At 38.4% G+C, this 15,711-nt stretch overlaps 1 protein-coding gene across 1 annotated transcript in view; it reads left to right on the top strand.

The window, feature by feature from the left end:
- Positions 1–15,711, top strand: part of SMG1 (SMG1 phosphatidylinositol 3-kinase-related kinase) — a 111,046-nt gene that overhangs the window by 32,449 nt on the left and 62,886 nt on the right. The window contains exons 2-9 of the mRNA XM_006871972.1: positions 5,382–5,548; positions 6,009–6,164; positions 7,647–7,783; positions 8,901–8,959; positions 10,090–10,303; positions 12,145–12,270; positions 13,082–13,154; positions 14,053–14,150. Of these exons, the coding sequence (XP_006872034.1) occupies positions 5,382–5,548; positions 6,009–6,164; positions 7,647–7,783; positions 8,901–8,959; positions 10,090–10,303; positions 12,145–12,270; positions 13,082–13,154; positions 14,053–14,150 (1,030 nt within the window). The remainder of the gene's footprint in view (positions 1–5,381; positions 5,549–6,008; positions 6,165–7,646; positions 7,784–8,900; positions 8,960–10,089; positions 10,304–12,144; positions 12,271–13,081; positions 13,155–14,052; positions 14,151–15,711) is intronic.

Raw genomic sequence — 15,711 nt, 5'->3', positions numbered from 1 at the left:
AGAAAGCCTCATCTTTCTCCCGTGGAGCAGCTGGTAGTTTCGAAATGCTGACCTTGTGATTCACAGCCCAATTCGTAACCACTACGCTACCAGATCGACCTCCTTGAATGTTTCTTAGGAAGAGTTATTTTTAATGAAGTCCTTAGAATTATTGTTAATTTTTCTTTTATTTTCTTTGTTCTTCCCCAAACCCAGCAAATGAATATTTTAGCCATAAACGTCTACTTAGAGTACAGGGTTATGCATATAATTTCACTTTCTCTGATCCCTCATGAAAGCCTGTTTGAATGCAGGCGGGTAAGATATTACAAGGATAACCTTGTGGTTACGAATTGGACTGTGAACTTTAAGGTCAGCAGTTCGAAACTACCAGCTGTTCTGTGGGAGAAAGATGAGGCTTTCTGCTCCTGTAAAGATTTACAGCCTCGGAAAACCCTGTACAGGGTCGCTATGAGTCAGTTCCGACTCCACGGCACATAACCACCAACCACCACCAAATCATTTGTAGTTGACATTAACTGTTAGTGTAGAAAACTCAGCATATCCAACCAGTGCTTGGTGACAGTGAACTATTTTTGAGAACTACTGGCTGCTTTCCTACCTCTGGGGCATGCATGCAAATCTCTTCCTAGTTGTTGTCTATTACATATGAGACCTTAGCTTGAGTGTGAAATCCCTAAAGAAGCCTAGTTATAAACTAGTGTTAACTCAGATGAGACAGTTCTTATCCAGGGACACACTGTAGGTGTGGTGTTTGCATCAAGTCATTTTGGGGGTATTTTAGGGAAATGCTTCCTGAAAGGGCATTCCTTGATATCATTTACTCTCGTCTAGAGATGACTTTTTTTTTTTGGTTGATCTTTATACTGCTTTCAAGAACTGGATCACAGAAGCACATTGTGCCAGAAGGTACCAACCCCCCATCACATGGTGCATTGTTGGTGTGAAATCCAAGGATTTGGATCATTCCAAATGAATGATCTCAGATTTGTCATACATATAAATATATATGTATATATATTTGAGAATAAGCAACTGAAATGAGTGAGTGATGATTATATTTGCATGTGATTTGTTTGTTATGGTTAACAGTTAATTTCTTTTTATGAACTAAACTTTTATTTGGTTGCCTCCTTGGAGTAGTAAACCTCTGGATCCTCTAAAACACAGAGTGGTTTTCATGTCAATTTTTGCTTCAACACATAGTAGTAAACCCTAGGGGACCATAGTTCAACTAAAAGCACCTAACCCATGAATGATAATTGCTTCATGTATGAACAACAAATGTTTTAACTCACTGTCTTCACTAATATTGTAACTACTGTCTTACAGATTGACTTGATGCAAAACAACACAAAGGCTCCATATTATACAGTATGCGATTTTTGAGGTATGAGCTTTAGAAACTTACCTCTCATGTGGCATGTAATTCAGGCTTTAACTTCACTTTGATCATTTTGGGAAATTTTATGCATTTCTTTTTTTTTTTTTTTTCTCGTCATAATATTTTTAGATTATTAAAGGGCTGTGTGGATGTATTTTTGGATCCTTGCTAGGATTCTTAGCCTTTACAGATGCATTTTCTTTTTCCACTAAATTGAAACAGTAATTCTGGTAGATAATAGATTTTTTTCACTCCTTAAAACTAACAACATTTTATGCCTGCCTCTTTGAGTTCAAATCTGCATTTTCTACTTTGTGCCTTTGATTGCCTCATTTAAGTGCTCATTTCTGTTCGGTAGCAGTTTTATGTTTATTGGACTGGGATGATGTTTTTTTGTTGGTGCTAACCGCCTGACATTGATTTTTTTTTTTTTTTTTTTTTTTTAATGTTTTAAGACCTAAGCAGTCTAGATATTATAAAAAATAGAGGTTTCATATAAATATTGAACCTTTTTGTGCTTTGAGGTTCAGTATGCTCATACTTTGAATTCTTAATGAAAATGCTTTGATCAATTTGCATTACAAGAATTTAGCAACGAGGGAGTTTTTAGACAGTTCTGAAATAGTAGTGCTATCCCAGTGAGTTTGTTATATTTCTAAAAACCTAAATTTTGAAAGAAAAAAACCCAAACACTTAAAACCTACATTTCTAACAAATTGGGAAATCACTCCTGGTTGTTTTTTTTCTGTTTTTAGTTTTGAAAAAAAGTTTTCTAGTTAGAAATAGATTCATTGGTAGCAGTAGATTGCTTACTTTCTTATTCAGGAACTTTAAATTAGCTCTTAAATTCAGTGTAAAGACTTGTTTTGATTATATTTGCATATACATGAACTTCTTGTACATTAACTGTCTATTATTCTGGAACTCTTGTGTTTATTTTATAGATAGTTTATGGTCATAATAACTTTGTATTTGGAGCTGCTTGTTTCTTAAGAATTCATTGTTTTATGTAAGCCTTACAAGAGTCTTACCATGGGAGATAGATATCTCCATTTTTTGCAAGACACCAAAGTTTAGAGATTAAGTGATTTGTACAAAGGCAAACATACCTTTTTTAGTGATGGAGCTGGGATTTGTGCCTGGATCTTTTTATAACTTGTGTTCTCTGTTGCCTTACGTTTATTACTACGACACCAGAACATGATAGAAATGTTCTAGTCACATTACTAGTAAGGCAGTAATATATGTGATGAAAACAAGACATGAAGGCATGCTTTTGAATACTGGCAGACCTCAGTTACCGTGCTCAGAATTGGCTGTACTCGTCTTTTATATCCTTAGTCACTAATGGCCTGCTTTTGCAGGTTGTGTTAGATGCCATGCCAGACACATTCAAAAATGGTCAGAAAAACTCATCAATTTTCATTTTGTTTTTCCCTCTCAGAAATTAATAATACATTATGGTTTATTGCCCTGATGTGGCATTGTAGGATGAACATTGGACTGCTAACTGTAAGGTTGGTGGTTCAAGCCTACCAGCTACTTCTTGGAAACCCTGTACAGGATCGCTGTGAGTTGGAACTGACTAGATGGCACAACATCATTTATTGTAGGCGTACACTGAATATGATATTTTTAGATAGGGAATGTCTAATTCTAGTAAAAAAGAAAAGTTCCTGTGGTCCATTTAGTGTTAAAGGTATTTCAGTGCTTATAGACTTATTAGAAAATATCTTCATACATTGTTTTCTTTATAGCCCATAGATTGATTTTCCATATGTTGAAAACACTGAGCTTTGTGTATCAACAAGTGATCCCAGAATATTTGAAGAAGATGCTCCATTGTGGACCCATGCTTACTTTTGATATGCTAGGGAGGCTGCATTTCATTCTCAAGGTTCAGATCGAGAGCTGTTAGGGGTAATGTAGACTGCTGTCAGTTGTATATCTGAGTTAAATTGAACTTACTGTCTCCATCCTATATTAGCAGTGCTTATAGTAGGTATGGAGTCTTGGTGTGATGCTGTGGGCTAATGCGTCAGACTGCAAAGTTGTTTGAACTGCAAAGTCGGCTGTTGAAGCTTACCAGCTGCTCCTTGGAAACCCTATACAGGGTCGTTATGGATTGGGATCGACTTGACAGCACTTTAACAACATAGTAGTTATGGAATCCTGGTGTGGCACTGTGGGCTAATGTGTCAGACAGCAAAGTCGCTTGAACTGCAAGGTCGGTGGTTCAGGCTCACCACCTGATCCTTGGAAACCCTTTACAGGGTCGCTATGGGTTGGAATCAACTCGATGGCACTTAACAACAATAGTAGGCATAGGAGTCCTGGTGTGGCACTGTTGAATACTGCACTGGACTGCAAGGTCAGTTTGAACTGTAAGGTTGGTGGTTCAAGCTTACCAGCCGCTCCTCCGAAACTATACAGGGTTGCTGTGGGTCTGAATTGACTTAACGGCAAGCACTTAACAATAATAAAGAATAGTAGATATGGAGTCCTGCTGTGGTGCTGCAGGATAATATACTAGACTGCAAGGTCGGCGGTTCAAATGCACCAGCCGCTCCTGAGAAAACCTAGACAAGGGTCAGAATCGACTCAGTGACATTTAACAACAACAAATGATTGTGAGTTCAAAAGGTGGTTTTAGTAATAAGTAAAATGGAAGTGGTTCTTTTCAGAAGAGGTTCCATTCAGAAGAAATTTCATACTTCTTATTTGTACTTTGGTGGAATAGTTGGTTACATGTTGGGCTAACTACCAGATCAGTAGTTCAAATTCACCAGCTGCTCTATGGGAGACAGAGCAGGCTTTATGCTCCCATAAAGATTCATAACCTTGGAAACGCTAGATGGGTTTGCTACGAGCTGGAATCAACTTGATGGCAGTGGGTTTTGTTTTGTTTTTTTGACACATTAAGACCCATAAGAAATTTTGTAGATCAGTTCCTTATTTTACTGATGGGGTTAGACATAGAGTGGATCAGAGCAGATACTTAGAAAAAGTCTCAAATTTTGTTATTGTCCAATTATCACCTATTCTTTTAAACAACATGTAAATGTTAAGTAGGTCGTAGACTATAGTCTTCAAATTCACCTTTATTGGATTCCTGGTGCTTTACTTTTACTTTCTTAAGACTTTTTTTTCCTCTTATAATTTTAATTGATATTTAGAGTTAGGTATCTTCAGCGAGGTTTCAGTTACTGTTATACATAAAAATCATATTTTGCAGTCATTGTGTTCCTATATTCTGTTGCTCTTGCTTTAAAACATCGTCCTATACGTTATTTCCCCACCAAATACTAACATTTAAATATTCAGGTGAGATTTAGGGTACATTGCCATGAGACAGTACTCTAATTTGCTCCACTGATACTGCTGCCATTGCTTAATTTTTAAAAAATTTTCGTGATTGGTAAGAGTGATTAACAAATGCTCTCCTGTGGGGAGAGAGTCAGAAGAATCATTCTTTCTATCAGAAGTGCTGTGGAGGGCATCTTGGGACCAGGGTGACCTACCTCATTGGTTTGTGTGGGACTGAGGTGATTTCCAGGATGCAGGAGTTTCCATTCTAAAATTGGGACAGTCCAGGGAGTGGGGGGAGGGAGTTGCTGGGGTATGGGACTTGATGTCCTGAGCAGACAGGTATGCTTCGGGCACTGGTATATAACTGGTAGTTATATACAGATCTGAATGGCCCATTAGAATGGTAAACAACTGACATTTTTATCCATTCATTAGATGATGTTGTATGGTGACAAGTAATTTCTGACTTATAATGACCCTGTGTAGGGTTTCCAAGAGCAGTTGGTAGGTTTGAACTGTCAACCTGTGGTTACCAGTCCAGGGTTTCTCCTACAGTGCAACACCAGGGTTCTAATCATGATGATTTAAAATTTCAAAAAAAGAAGAGAGAGGCCTGCATAAAATGAAGAGATATGCTTTGGACTATTAAAATGGCTAAAGTTCTAATGGTAGACTTTTCTCTCTACAGAACTGATAGTGCATCAGCCGAGCCAGATAATTTAAAGTACTCTTCATCCAGAGAGAGGGGTGGCTCTTCCTCGTATGGACTGCAGTCTTCCAGCTCCACTCTGGTGTCTTCTCGACAAAGGCACGATGACCCCCGAGTCCACACTGACCTACAGAATGACGAAAAGGGTACAGACCAGAAGGATGCTCCGCCTACCCTCTGTCCCTGCCTTCTCTCCCCATCGGTCTTTAAATTAGTTTATTATTTAAAACAGAAACACTAAATAAGACATTATTTCTGAAACATTGTCAATTTCCCCTTTAGATCTTTGTCGTCCCCCCCCAGCCCCACCCAGCACACACACATACACGAAGTGCAGTTTTTCCTCCTCTTCACCAAAGAAAATGATGTTTGTTAATCCTCCTGACTACCACCTCTCCCCTGGTCCTCTCACAGATTTTTTTAAAAGTGTGCAATCTGACTTAATTTAGTTTAGTTTTTATCTCTATATATCTTCCAATTAATGTGCACATTAAAATGGTTTCAAGGCAAAAGGCAGTACAGGGAGTAGGAAATAAGGTCCTAGACTGTCAGGAATTAGTTGACAGAAATAAGGAGCACTTCAGGTGACATAATTGCTGTTTTTAGGTGGCTACAGTGTCAATGGAGGATCTGGGGAAAATACTTATGGTCGGAAGTCGTTGGGGCAAGAGCTGAGGGTTAACAATGTGACCAGCCCTGAGTTCACCAGTGTTCAGCATGGCAGTCGTGCGTTAGCCAACAAAGACATGAGGAAATCACAGGGTAAGTCTGGGACTCACCTCCACGAGGACTCCTGGTACCATACATCTGGACAGCATGAATTTGTTGGTTCTTCTTGTAAACTGTAGCTTAGAACAATTCCCCACAAGACAGGTTTTTAAATACTTTTAAAGAGAGTGTTCTCTTACACTCTTACAGTAAGAGTTAGAACCCTGCGTAGGTGGGGTATGGATTGCTGCAGATTGCAGCCTTGTCTAGAACGCTCTAACACCGCTTGCTACCATATAAACTATATGCCTCTCTGTATAGGTAAACTGCCTTGGTGTTTTAGAAAAAAAGAGGTGATTTTTAAAAAAATTTTTCCTAAAAGCAAGTTTTTTGGTAAATCTGAGTTGAATAATTACTCTCTTGACTTAGTTTATGATCATCTTTTTCCATTGTGTGTGTGTACACCTTTGTGTGCCTATAGGTCGTTTTTGTTGTTTTTTGCTTCCTCATTAGCTTTTTTACAACAACTGATTTGATTTTTTTGTATAAATACAGTGGAATAGCTAACTCAGACTATACTGTTTCTTAATGGAGTTTGAAGTCTTAGCTGTATGGGTGATGTGAAGCTAGGAAGCATTTCTAAAGGTCATTTAGCCCAGCTCCTCTTCCTCACAGGTTCCGGTGAACAGAGCTTAGGTTTACTGACTGGTATAACATGGCGACATTTTCAGTATCTGCTCTTCCTGAAGTACTCTGAGACAGGGAGGTGGCTAGAATCCTATTTCTTCTCACAGACATTATAGATTGCTTTATTAACCATCTTTTTTTCATGCCTTTGAGAAATGAAACTGCCAGACCCTTTGTGGTTTGGTTAGCTATTAGCTAATCACAGTACACAAAACAGCTGAAATGGGGTTATAGTTTTTAAAAATTTTAGTTCTTGAATACATCTTTATTAGTAATGTTCAGCATTATTTGCATGCTCACGCTTGTGCTTGTCATTAAAAAATAAAAACAGAGGTTCTGGTTTGCCACTTTTATGGTGTTGGCTTGTTTCTGTGTACATAGTAGTTTGTTGGACTGTTGAGGTTGTAGTTCACTAAAACTTTGTTCTTGGGAAATGATGCAAACAAAAGACTTAACACCAGTGGGATACCTATATGAGCAATAGAAGTATATAACCTTTTTCATCCTCACTGAGACTTCTCCTAACTTGCAGTTGTTTACCTTTACTCAGGCTTTTCACAAAGCAGTTTGGAACATACCCGAAGAAATGCATTTCTGAGTCTTTCTTTAAACTCTCTCACTTGGTCCTCTGGAATGAGGTGTTCATTTTGTTTAGCTTATTCATTCCTTCTTCCTGACAATAAATCTTTTTTTGGTATGTTGTGATGAATGAAAGAGTGGTAGTATCTGCACTCACTAGTTTTTATTGTCTCTTAGACTGTGCTTTTTGGTATGCTTTAAGATGTTGGGGTTATAAAGTTTCTATGCTTATTTACACCCCAGATGACAACAAAACATTTATATTCACAGAGCGATCGATGTCTTATTCTGATGAGTCCCGACTGTCGAATCTTCTTCGGAGGATTACCCGGGAAGACGACAGAGACCGAAGACTGGCTACTGTAAAGCAGTTAAAAGAATTTATTCAGCAACCAGAGAATAAGCTGGTAAATATGATAGGTTTAGAAATGTTGATGATCTTTGTGTTTCCACAATAAATGAGAAAATGCTATCTGGAGTGGTTTAGGAAGGAAAACATTTGATTTTAAGGAAAAAATAGGATTCTTTATGTCAGATTTATGTGGCACAGTGAATTAAGCATTGGACTGTTCACTGCAAGTTCAGCAGTTCAAACCCAACAGAAAGATGAGGTTTGTCTGCGCCTATAAAGATTTATAGTCTTGAAAACCTTGAAGGATCCGTTGTATTTTGTCGTAATAGGGTTGCTGTAAATATGAATCCACTCAGTGACTGTGGCGGTGTGGCCTATGTTGTGATCTAGAATTTAATACTCTGAATGTATAATGTATCTACCTTTGTCCATTGTTGGATCCGCATTGGTGCCTTCTGCATTAAAGAGCTTTTAATTTTGAACACACTTTATCCTGTGAGTAATTCTATTGTCTTCAGGAGTTTTTTGTGTGTTTTAAGACAGAAAAGTCTTTTCCTTGTTCATTTGTGAACCTGGGACTTAGGAGACACGAGTAAGTTTGGTCTAGTGGCCTGGGCTAATTAAATGCAAACATCCTTTTAAAAAAAAAGTGTGCAAGCAGTTGCAACTTTCTCTCCATCCCAAGTTCCTCTCTTAACTCGAAATGAGGCACTTGATAATAGGGAGTGGGGATAATGAAAGACAACATTGCTGTAGCCTTTGGTTCAAAGCCAAGCCTCTCCTCTGTGTCTTTATGAGATGTTTCAGATGAGAACTTTACATGGAGCATTCATTGTCATCTCAGTTCTGTGTTTAGCATTTGTTTTAGTCCATTGCTCTTCAGCTATCCAGCAGTCTTTTTTTAAAATGGATTTCAAAGTAAATGAAACAAGTGTTTTGAGTTATGTTCTTTTCGTTATTCATCACAGCTGTATTTTTCCTGTCAGTAAATTTCTTTTCTAATATAATCAGAAGCTTCCTAGCACTTCTGTTACCGTGCCCCTTTGGAGCTGGGAATGTAATAGAAAGGTGCTGCCCATTCATAACTCAGAGGGGCTGACAAGTAAAGATAAGCACACAATGCTATTCTTGAAAGGGGAAGAATTTGAAGTTTTCATCTTTTTTTTTTAAAGGTACTAGTTAAGCAATTGGATAATATCTTGTCTGCTATACATGATGTGCTTAATGAAAGGTAAGTAACTAATAATGGTTCCATTTAAATGACTTTTAAACAAATATTTTAGAGTTTAGGAAATATACCAAATTATGAACAGCTGTTTAATCTGAATCCACTGTCATATTTATGTTTAAAGCACTTATGTCAATTGCTATTGAATGCAAATCAAATCCATTTGAAGGAATTCCCACACACACCCCTTTTTTAAATTGTCAGCCTGACTGTGAAGGAGCATGTTTTGTATATACTAGACTAAGAGCTCTTGATGCAGCTAAAAATGACTTTAATGAATTTTGTTAGTTGGAGAATTTTAAAACTGCTTAAAGAATAGAAAATAGGAGTAAAAGGGGTCTTCTTTGAGCAAGATGTGTCCTAAGCAATTCGGAGACTTTCCAAAGGACTGCAGAGTCCTTTCTTCACATGGTGATTCCAAAAGAATCGCAGAGTTGGAAAGCACCCAGCCCTCATCCAGCATGCCCCGAAGCTTACTGTCTCTTGATGGCTTTGTTTTATAGTTACTTATTAAATGTTTAGATCAGCATTGTTCTCCCTGTAAGTCCACAGTATTCAACCGTTGCCATTTCCTATTTTATTATTCTGATGAATGAACATGTGTTGTTGTTAAGTGCCGTTGAGTCAGTTCTGACACATAGCGACCTTATATAGGGTTTCCAAGGAGCAGTTGGTGAGTTTGAACCACCTGTCTTGCAGTTCAAACCGACTTTTCAGTCCAGCGCATTAACACATAGCACCACACCAGGACTACATTGAACATAATATGGAATGTAGCTATTTATAGTGTATCTCACCTGGCAGCATATTGCTACCCTCTTGAATCATTTAATATAGTTTTGAGATGGGATGTGAAGCTAGCCTTTTAGTGTTTCTGGCTCTTTCTGGACTATGTGTAAATCATTGGTTTTTGTATAAGAAAATCTGATGTCTGACAAAGGTCCTGTTGGGCATTGCAGGATATAGAGGATACAGTTTTTTGAATAGAAAACTTTTTGCCTTTTATGTAGTTTGAATATAAATTTTTCCAAAGTCATTTAAGACTTGCTTTTGTAAGATGTGTTATTCTTGTCATTTTTGAAAGCTTAAGCCTTTTTTTGTATGTTTTGTTTTGTTTGCATTAAAATAAACAGTAGCAAATTGCTTCAGGAGTTGAGACAGGAAGGAGCTTGCTGTCTTGGCCTTCTTTGTGCTTCTCTGAGCTATGAGGCTGAGAAGATCTTCAAATGGATTTTTAGTAAATTTACCTCATCTACAAAAGATGAAGTTAAACTCCTCTACTTATGTGCCACCTACAAAGCACTAGAGACTGTAGGAGAAAAGAAAGCCTTCTCATCTGTAATGCAGGTAATAATGGGGGGAATGGGATAGGGCATGATGGGAAGAATATTGTCCTTTTACTTATATCCTTGCAGGGGAGTTTGATGAAAGGGAATTTAGAATGGGTGTTATCTACTGATAGTAAATATCAATGAAATAAAACTTTTCCCCTAAAAGTAAAAGTAGACTAAAAATAAGTTTTTTGTTTTTTTTTTTGAGTTGGGGGAGGGGATGGGCTTTTAGCGTTGCTAAAGCCTTCCCTTGAAGTTGTGTAGTTAGTGCTAGAATCATTTGCAGAATTGGAGGTAGGAACTTGCCAGGGAAAACTGAATTATAGCCTGAGTCAGCTAGTGGACGGGAGGGAGACACAAACTAGACATCACTACTCATTCTAAGTCTTTAAAGGTTTGATAACATGTCAGAAAATCTTATTTCAAGTAATAGAAGACAGTTATGCGTAAATGAATGCCAGCCTACTTGGTTTTATTTTATGATTGTGTTTCTGAATGCATTAAAAAGCATTCCTTTTTAAAATTTTGAGTAAGATTCCAAGTACTTGAATTTTAGTTGATATTAATCAGAGTGGGAGCACAGTGACTTCATAAAATAAGCACCGGGCTTTGAACGACAAGGTGTCTGCAGTTAGAGCCCACTCTGCAGGAGAAAAAGGAGACTTTCTGCTCCCGCAAAAAGTTAAAGCCTCAGGAACCCAGTACAGGCTGTGAGTCAGAACTGACTTGTTGGCACTTAACAACAATGTCAGAATTGTACCCCTTCATCGTACTTATTCCATCTGTATGCTGAGCACACATAATCCAAGAAGTTGAGCTTTATGAGAAGAATGCAACATCAGGATTGGTGGAAGAACCATTAACAACCTGGGATGCCCAAATGACACAGCTTTTTTGCTAGTTGAATACGAAGAGGACTTGAAGCACTTTCTGATGAAGATCAACAATTACAACCTTTAGTATGGACAACACCTAACATAAAACCAAAATTCTCGCAATTAGACCAATGAGCAAAAATAATGTTAAATGGAGAAAAGATCGAAGTTGTCAAGGATTTGATTTTACTTGGATCCACAATTGGTGCCCATGGAAAAAACAGTCAGGAAATTAACATGATATATTGCATTGGACATTTCTGCTACAAAAGATCTGTTTAAAGTGTTAAAAAGCTAAGATGTCACTTTGAGGACTATTCTGTGCCTGGCCATGGTATTTTCAGACATCTCATATGCATGCGAGAGCTGGACAATGAAAAAGGAAGATCGAAGAATTGATGCATTTGATTTAATGGTGTTGTCATAGACTACTGAAAGTACTATGGACTGCCAGAAGAACAAACAATTCTGAAATAATAGCCAGAATGCTCTTTAAAAACAAAGGTGGTGAGACTTTGTGTCACATACTTTGTTATTGGAAGGGACCAATCCTGGAAAAGAACATCATGCTTTGTAAAGAAGAGGATAATCAAAAAAGACTCAGTGAGATGAAATGACAAGTATTATAACAATGGACTCAAATATAGCAGTGCTTGTGAACATGGTGCAGGATGGGCCAGTGTTTCCTTCTGTTGTATGTAATATTGCTACTGAGTTGGAAGCAACTCGATGGGCACCGAAAAACAACATGTTTGTTTTTTCATAAAAACTAGACATCGGTGTACTTGGAATAGCTGATGTCTGACTTTTTACTTCTTTATAATTCATGACATTTGATTTAGCTTAAGGAATTAAAGAAATTATTTTAAAATTTAAACCAGAGAACATTATGGTTTCAGATATAGTCACTATTAAAGATAAAATTAATTCGCTCATTTTGTATTTTCTTGACTGTTCATGGTTTGTAACTTTTATTTTTAAGCTTGTAATGACCAGCCTGCAGTCCATTCTTGAAAATGTGGATACGCCAGAGTTACTTTGCAAATGTGTTAAGTGCATTCTTTTGGTGGCTCGATGTTATCCTCATATTTTCAGCACTAATTTTAGAGTAAGTTTCACCCCTGTCTCTTTTCATATGATAGGGTGAGGGGATGGGTGTATGTGTTAGAAGCAAGGTTGAAAACAATATTCCTGTTCCTTTGGGCATAATCAGGAGCTTTTGAGGGTCTTTAACAGGACTGTGGGTTAATGTACCAGACTGCAAAGCCGTTTGAACTGCAAGGTTCACGGTTCAACCTCACCAGCCACTCCTCGGAAACCCTATACAAGGTCACTGTGGGTCGGAATTGACTCCACAGTGCTTCACAACAACAACAGTGCAATGGGGTCCTGGTGTGGCACTGTTTGTTAATGTACTAGACTCCAAAGTCGGCTTGAGCTGCAAGGCCGGTGGTTCAGGCTTCACCAGCTGCTCCTTAGAAACCCTATACAGGGTCGCTATGGATTGGAACCAACTCGATGGCACTTAACAACAGTGCAATAATGTTTTTATTTAAAATGCCATCTGTACTTTTTTCCTGGCATTAATACTTTAAGATATTTAAGGAACATCAAATGTTTCATTAGTGTCATAAATAGGGTCCTGGTGTGGCGCTGTGGGTTAAGGCACTGAACTACAAGGTCGGCAGTTCAAGCTCTCCATTCATTCCTTGGAAACCATACACAGGGTCGCTATGAGTCGGAACCAACAGGACAGCACTTAACAACAACCCGAACAAGTGTCATAAATGCAGTTCCCTTTTTTAATGTAAAACGGGTAAACCACAGTTGCCTTTGACTCTGAAGTGGTCTGTACCTGGGATAGCATTATGACCTTAAAATGACTGTCTCTTCCCTCAACCCCCTTTTTTCCTGCCTAGGATACAGTTGATATATTAGTTGGATGGCATATAGACCACACTCAGAAAGCTTCGCTGACACAGCAAGTGTCTGGTAAGTCTGTTAGTGGGTACCAGTCATGTAGGTCCCTGAGGACCAGCTGTTAATACAAATTCTTGTTTGGTGGTGGTAGTTTTTAAGTGCCATTCCATTGAGTCGATCTGACTCTTCGCATACAAGGTTTCCAAGGCTATAAATCTTTTGTTGGGTCAGAAAGCCTCCTCTTTCTCCTGTAATTCTTTGGTAACCTATAAAAGTTATTGCCTCGGTGAAATATCCTGACTGTATAAAGTGAATATTAGTTACTAGCTAAATTGATCTTTTTCTAAGACAATTTCTGGTTAGTAGTTGATACAGGGAGTGTAAATACCCATTGTTCTGTTGTACCTGTGAAGATTTGAAAGGATTTTCCTATGTCACTTGCTGTATGTACTACAGGAGAAGATGCGGTAATTTCAGTGCTCTACGTGTCAGTAGAAGAGACTGTATATTTGTGACTTAATCTTGCTGTTTATTTTTAATAAAGCAAAACATTGATTTCGAGATTTGTCACAAATAAGTGGTCCAGATCCGCCCCCAACACACACACCCGTTTAACAGAATGACTAGCATGACTCATCTGAAAAAAGGGTAGGCAGGCAAGGGGGTTCTACTCCATTTTCACTGTGGAGATGAGTGCTGTACGCCTTCTAAGCTGAGATATCTGACCCAGAACTAGAAAGCCAGGCTGGTGGGAGAGTTGGCATGCGTAAATAATGATTTGGATGTTATTCTGCTAAGGATAAAGACGAGACTTAAATTTTAAATGTTTGGGAAAAATTAACCTCCGCAGCTTACAAGATGCCTTGGTTTATCGTGATCAGATGAACAGCTCTGTGACACAGAACATTTTTTAAGGGTAGGCAGTTTTTATTTTTTTCTTTGGTTTCAAAATCTTTTGTGTGATTCCTAGGGTGGTTGCAGAGTTTGGAGCCGTTTTGGGTAGCTGATCTTGCATTTTCAACTACTCTTCTTGGTCAGTTTCTTGAGGACATGGAAGCATATGCTGAGGTAAGCACGTACAAAATCTCAGTTCAGACAAAAACAACACAAATCTTATGCACTGCTTAGTGATATTTTAAAATCATTCATACCACCTGACACTTGAGCAAATATTGTAAGACTGTTGCAATATTTGGATTTTTTTCAGATGATGTTTTTAAGCTATCAGCAGAAACTCATCACTGGAAAGACTACAGTTTTGCAAAGCTTAAAGCACTCTTGGTAACTGGTATTTTTCTGAAGACATTTTCTGTGCTCATTCTCATTTTTGTCACCAAAGAATCTTAAAAGTAAGGCAAATTGATTGTTAAGTCTCCCTCATCTGTGTTTTGGGCATTTTGGGTCATGCGTTGGAGGATCAGATTTGGTGCTAGCTACCTTGTGCAATTGTTTGAGTACAGTGTGGCACCTGTAAGATACTACTGAGGCTTGTTAATGATGTTTGACTCTCCAGGCCCCACTGTCCTCTCCTTTCTGAATCTCTCTCTCACAACCTGTTTCTTACTTACATGATCCTTGTTTGGTCTTCAAGGAACCAATAAAGATTTGACTTCATCTTTCCTTTTTTTCTTTGCTGACTCTACCCAATAAGAATTCACGTTTACCCATGCTGATCTTTTAGCTGTCTTTCGGAAAAAAGGAAATGGATAGTGTACTTTCCGTGTTTTTGCTTTATACCTATACCTAGATTTTTTTTTTCTTAGCACATTTAAAGCTGATCATCCTCTCAAACATCACCCTTTCTTGTTCTAGACTCTTCTCTCTTTTTTTTAAATATAAAAGGTCTAACTCTTTTCTGTAGTGGTGGTGCTTATAGTGTTCCATCTTCTGCTGTTTGCCTTTAAGCATTTCTTTTTCCCCAATTAGATTATGTATTTGTTGAACAGTTCTCAGATTTTTTAAACTACTGACCACATGGTTAGCACTTCAGACTCACTAGTCACTTGCAGGGAGAAAGCTGAGGCTTTCTGCTCCTGAGAGGCTTTGCCATCGCAGAAACCATGTGGGGCAATTCTCCTCTCTCCTGTAGGGTCATTGTGAGTCAGAATCAGCTGGATGGCAGTGACTTTGGTGTTTGGGTTTGATTCCTCGTGTGCACAGTGCTACTGTGTAGTAGTAGTTGCTGTTGAATTGAACAGTTCAAAGAACACTTGGAAAGGGGAATACACGAGCAGACATTCAGTCTGACTGCACTGGTAACCACGTTGGTCACCGATAAGGGGAAGTGATAGAAAAGCAGCAATGAAGCTGTGAGCTAAGTCCTATCATGTTCAATAGACTCCTGTGAACCTGGGTGGAGACCTGGTTGGCCAGCAGTGTGGCAATACCTGGGGACTCCTGGGCCCAGAGTCAGTGACATAGTCACAGAGGACTAGAGTGGAGAGTGAAATGTCCAGCTGATAAGAAGAGAGGGCATATGCATAAGAACACCCACACTTGCAGATAATACCCACTTGACCTGGCTTCAATGACTGGATGATCTGAGCTCAACTAGAAGAAGAATGAAGAGGAAGAAAAGAGTAATCTGATACAATTCTATGAATTTGACCTACACCTATGGATGCAGTAG

Source organism: Chrysochloris asiatica, unplaced genomic scaffold, assembly GCF_000296735.1.
Source record: "Chrysochloris asiatica unplaced genomic scaffold, ChrAsi1.0 scaffold00178, whole genome shotgun sequence".
In the NCBI taxonomy this organism is placed as follows: Eukaryota; Metazoa; Chordata; class Mammalia; order Afrosoricida; family Chrysochloridae; genus Chrysochloris; species Chrysochloris asiatica.
The sequence above is the reverse complement of the archived record's forward strand: the minus strand, read 5'-3'. Positions and strand labels throughout refer to the sequence as shown.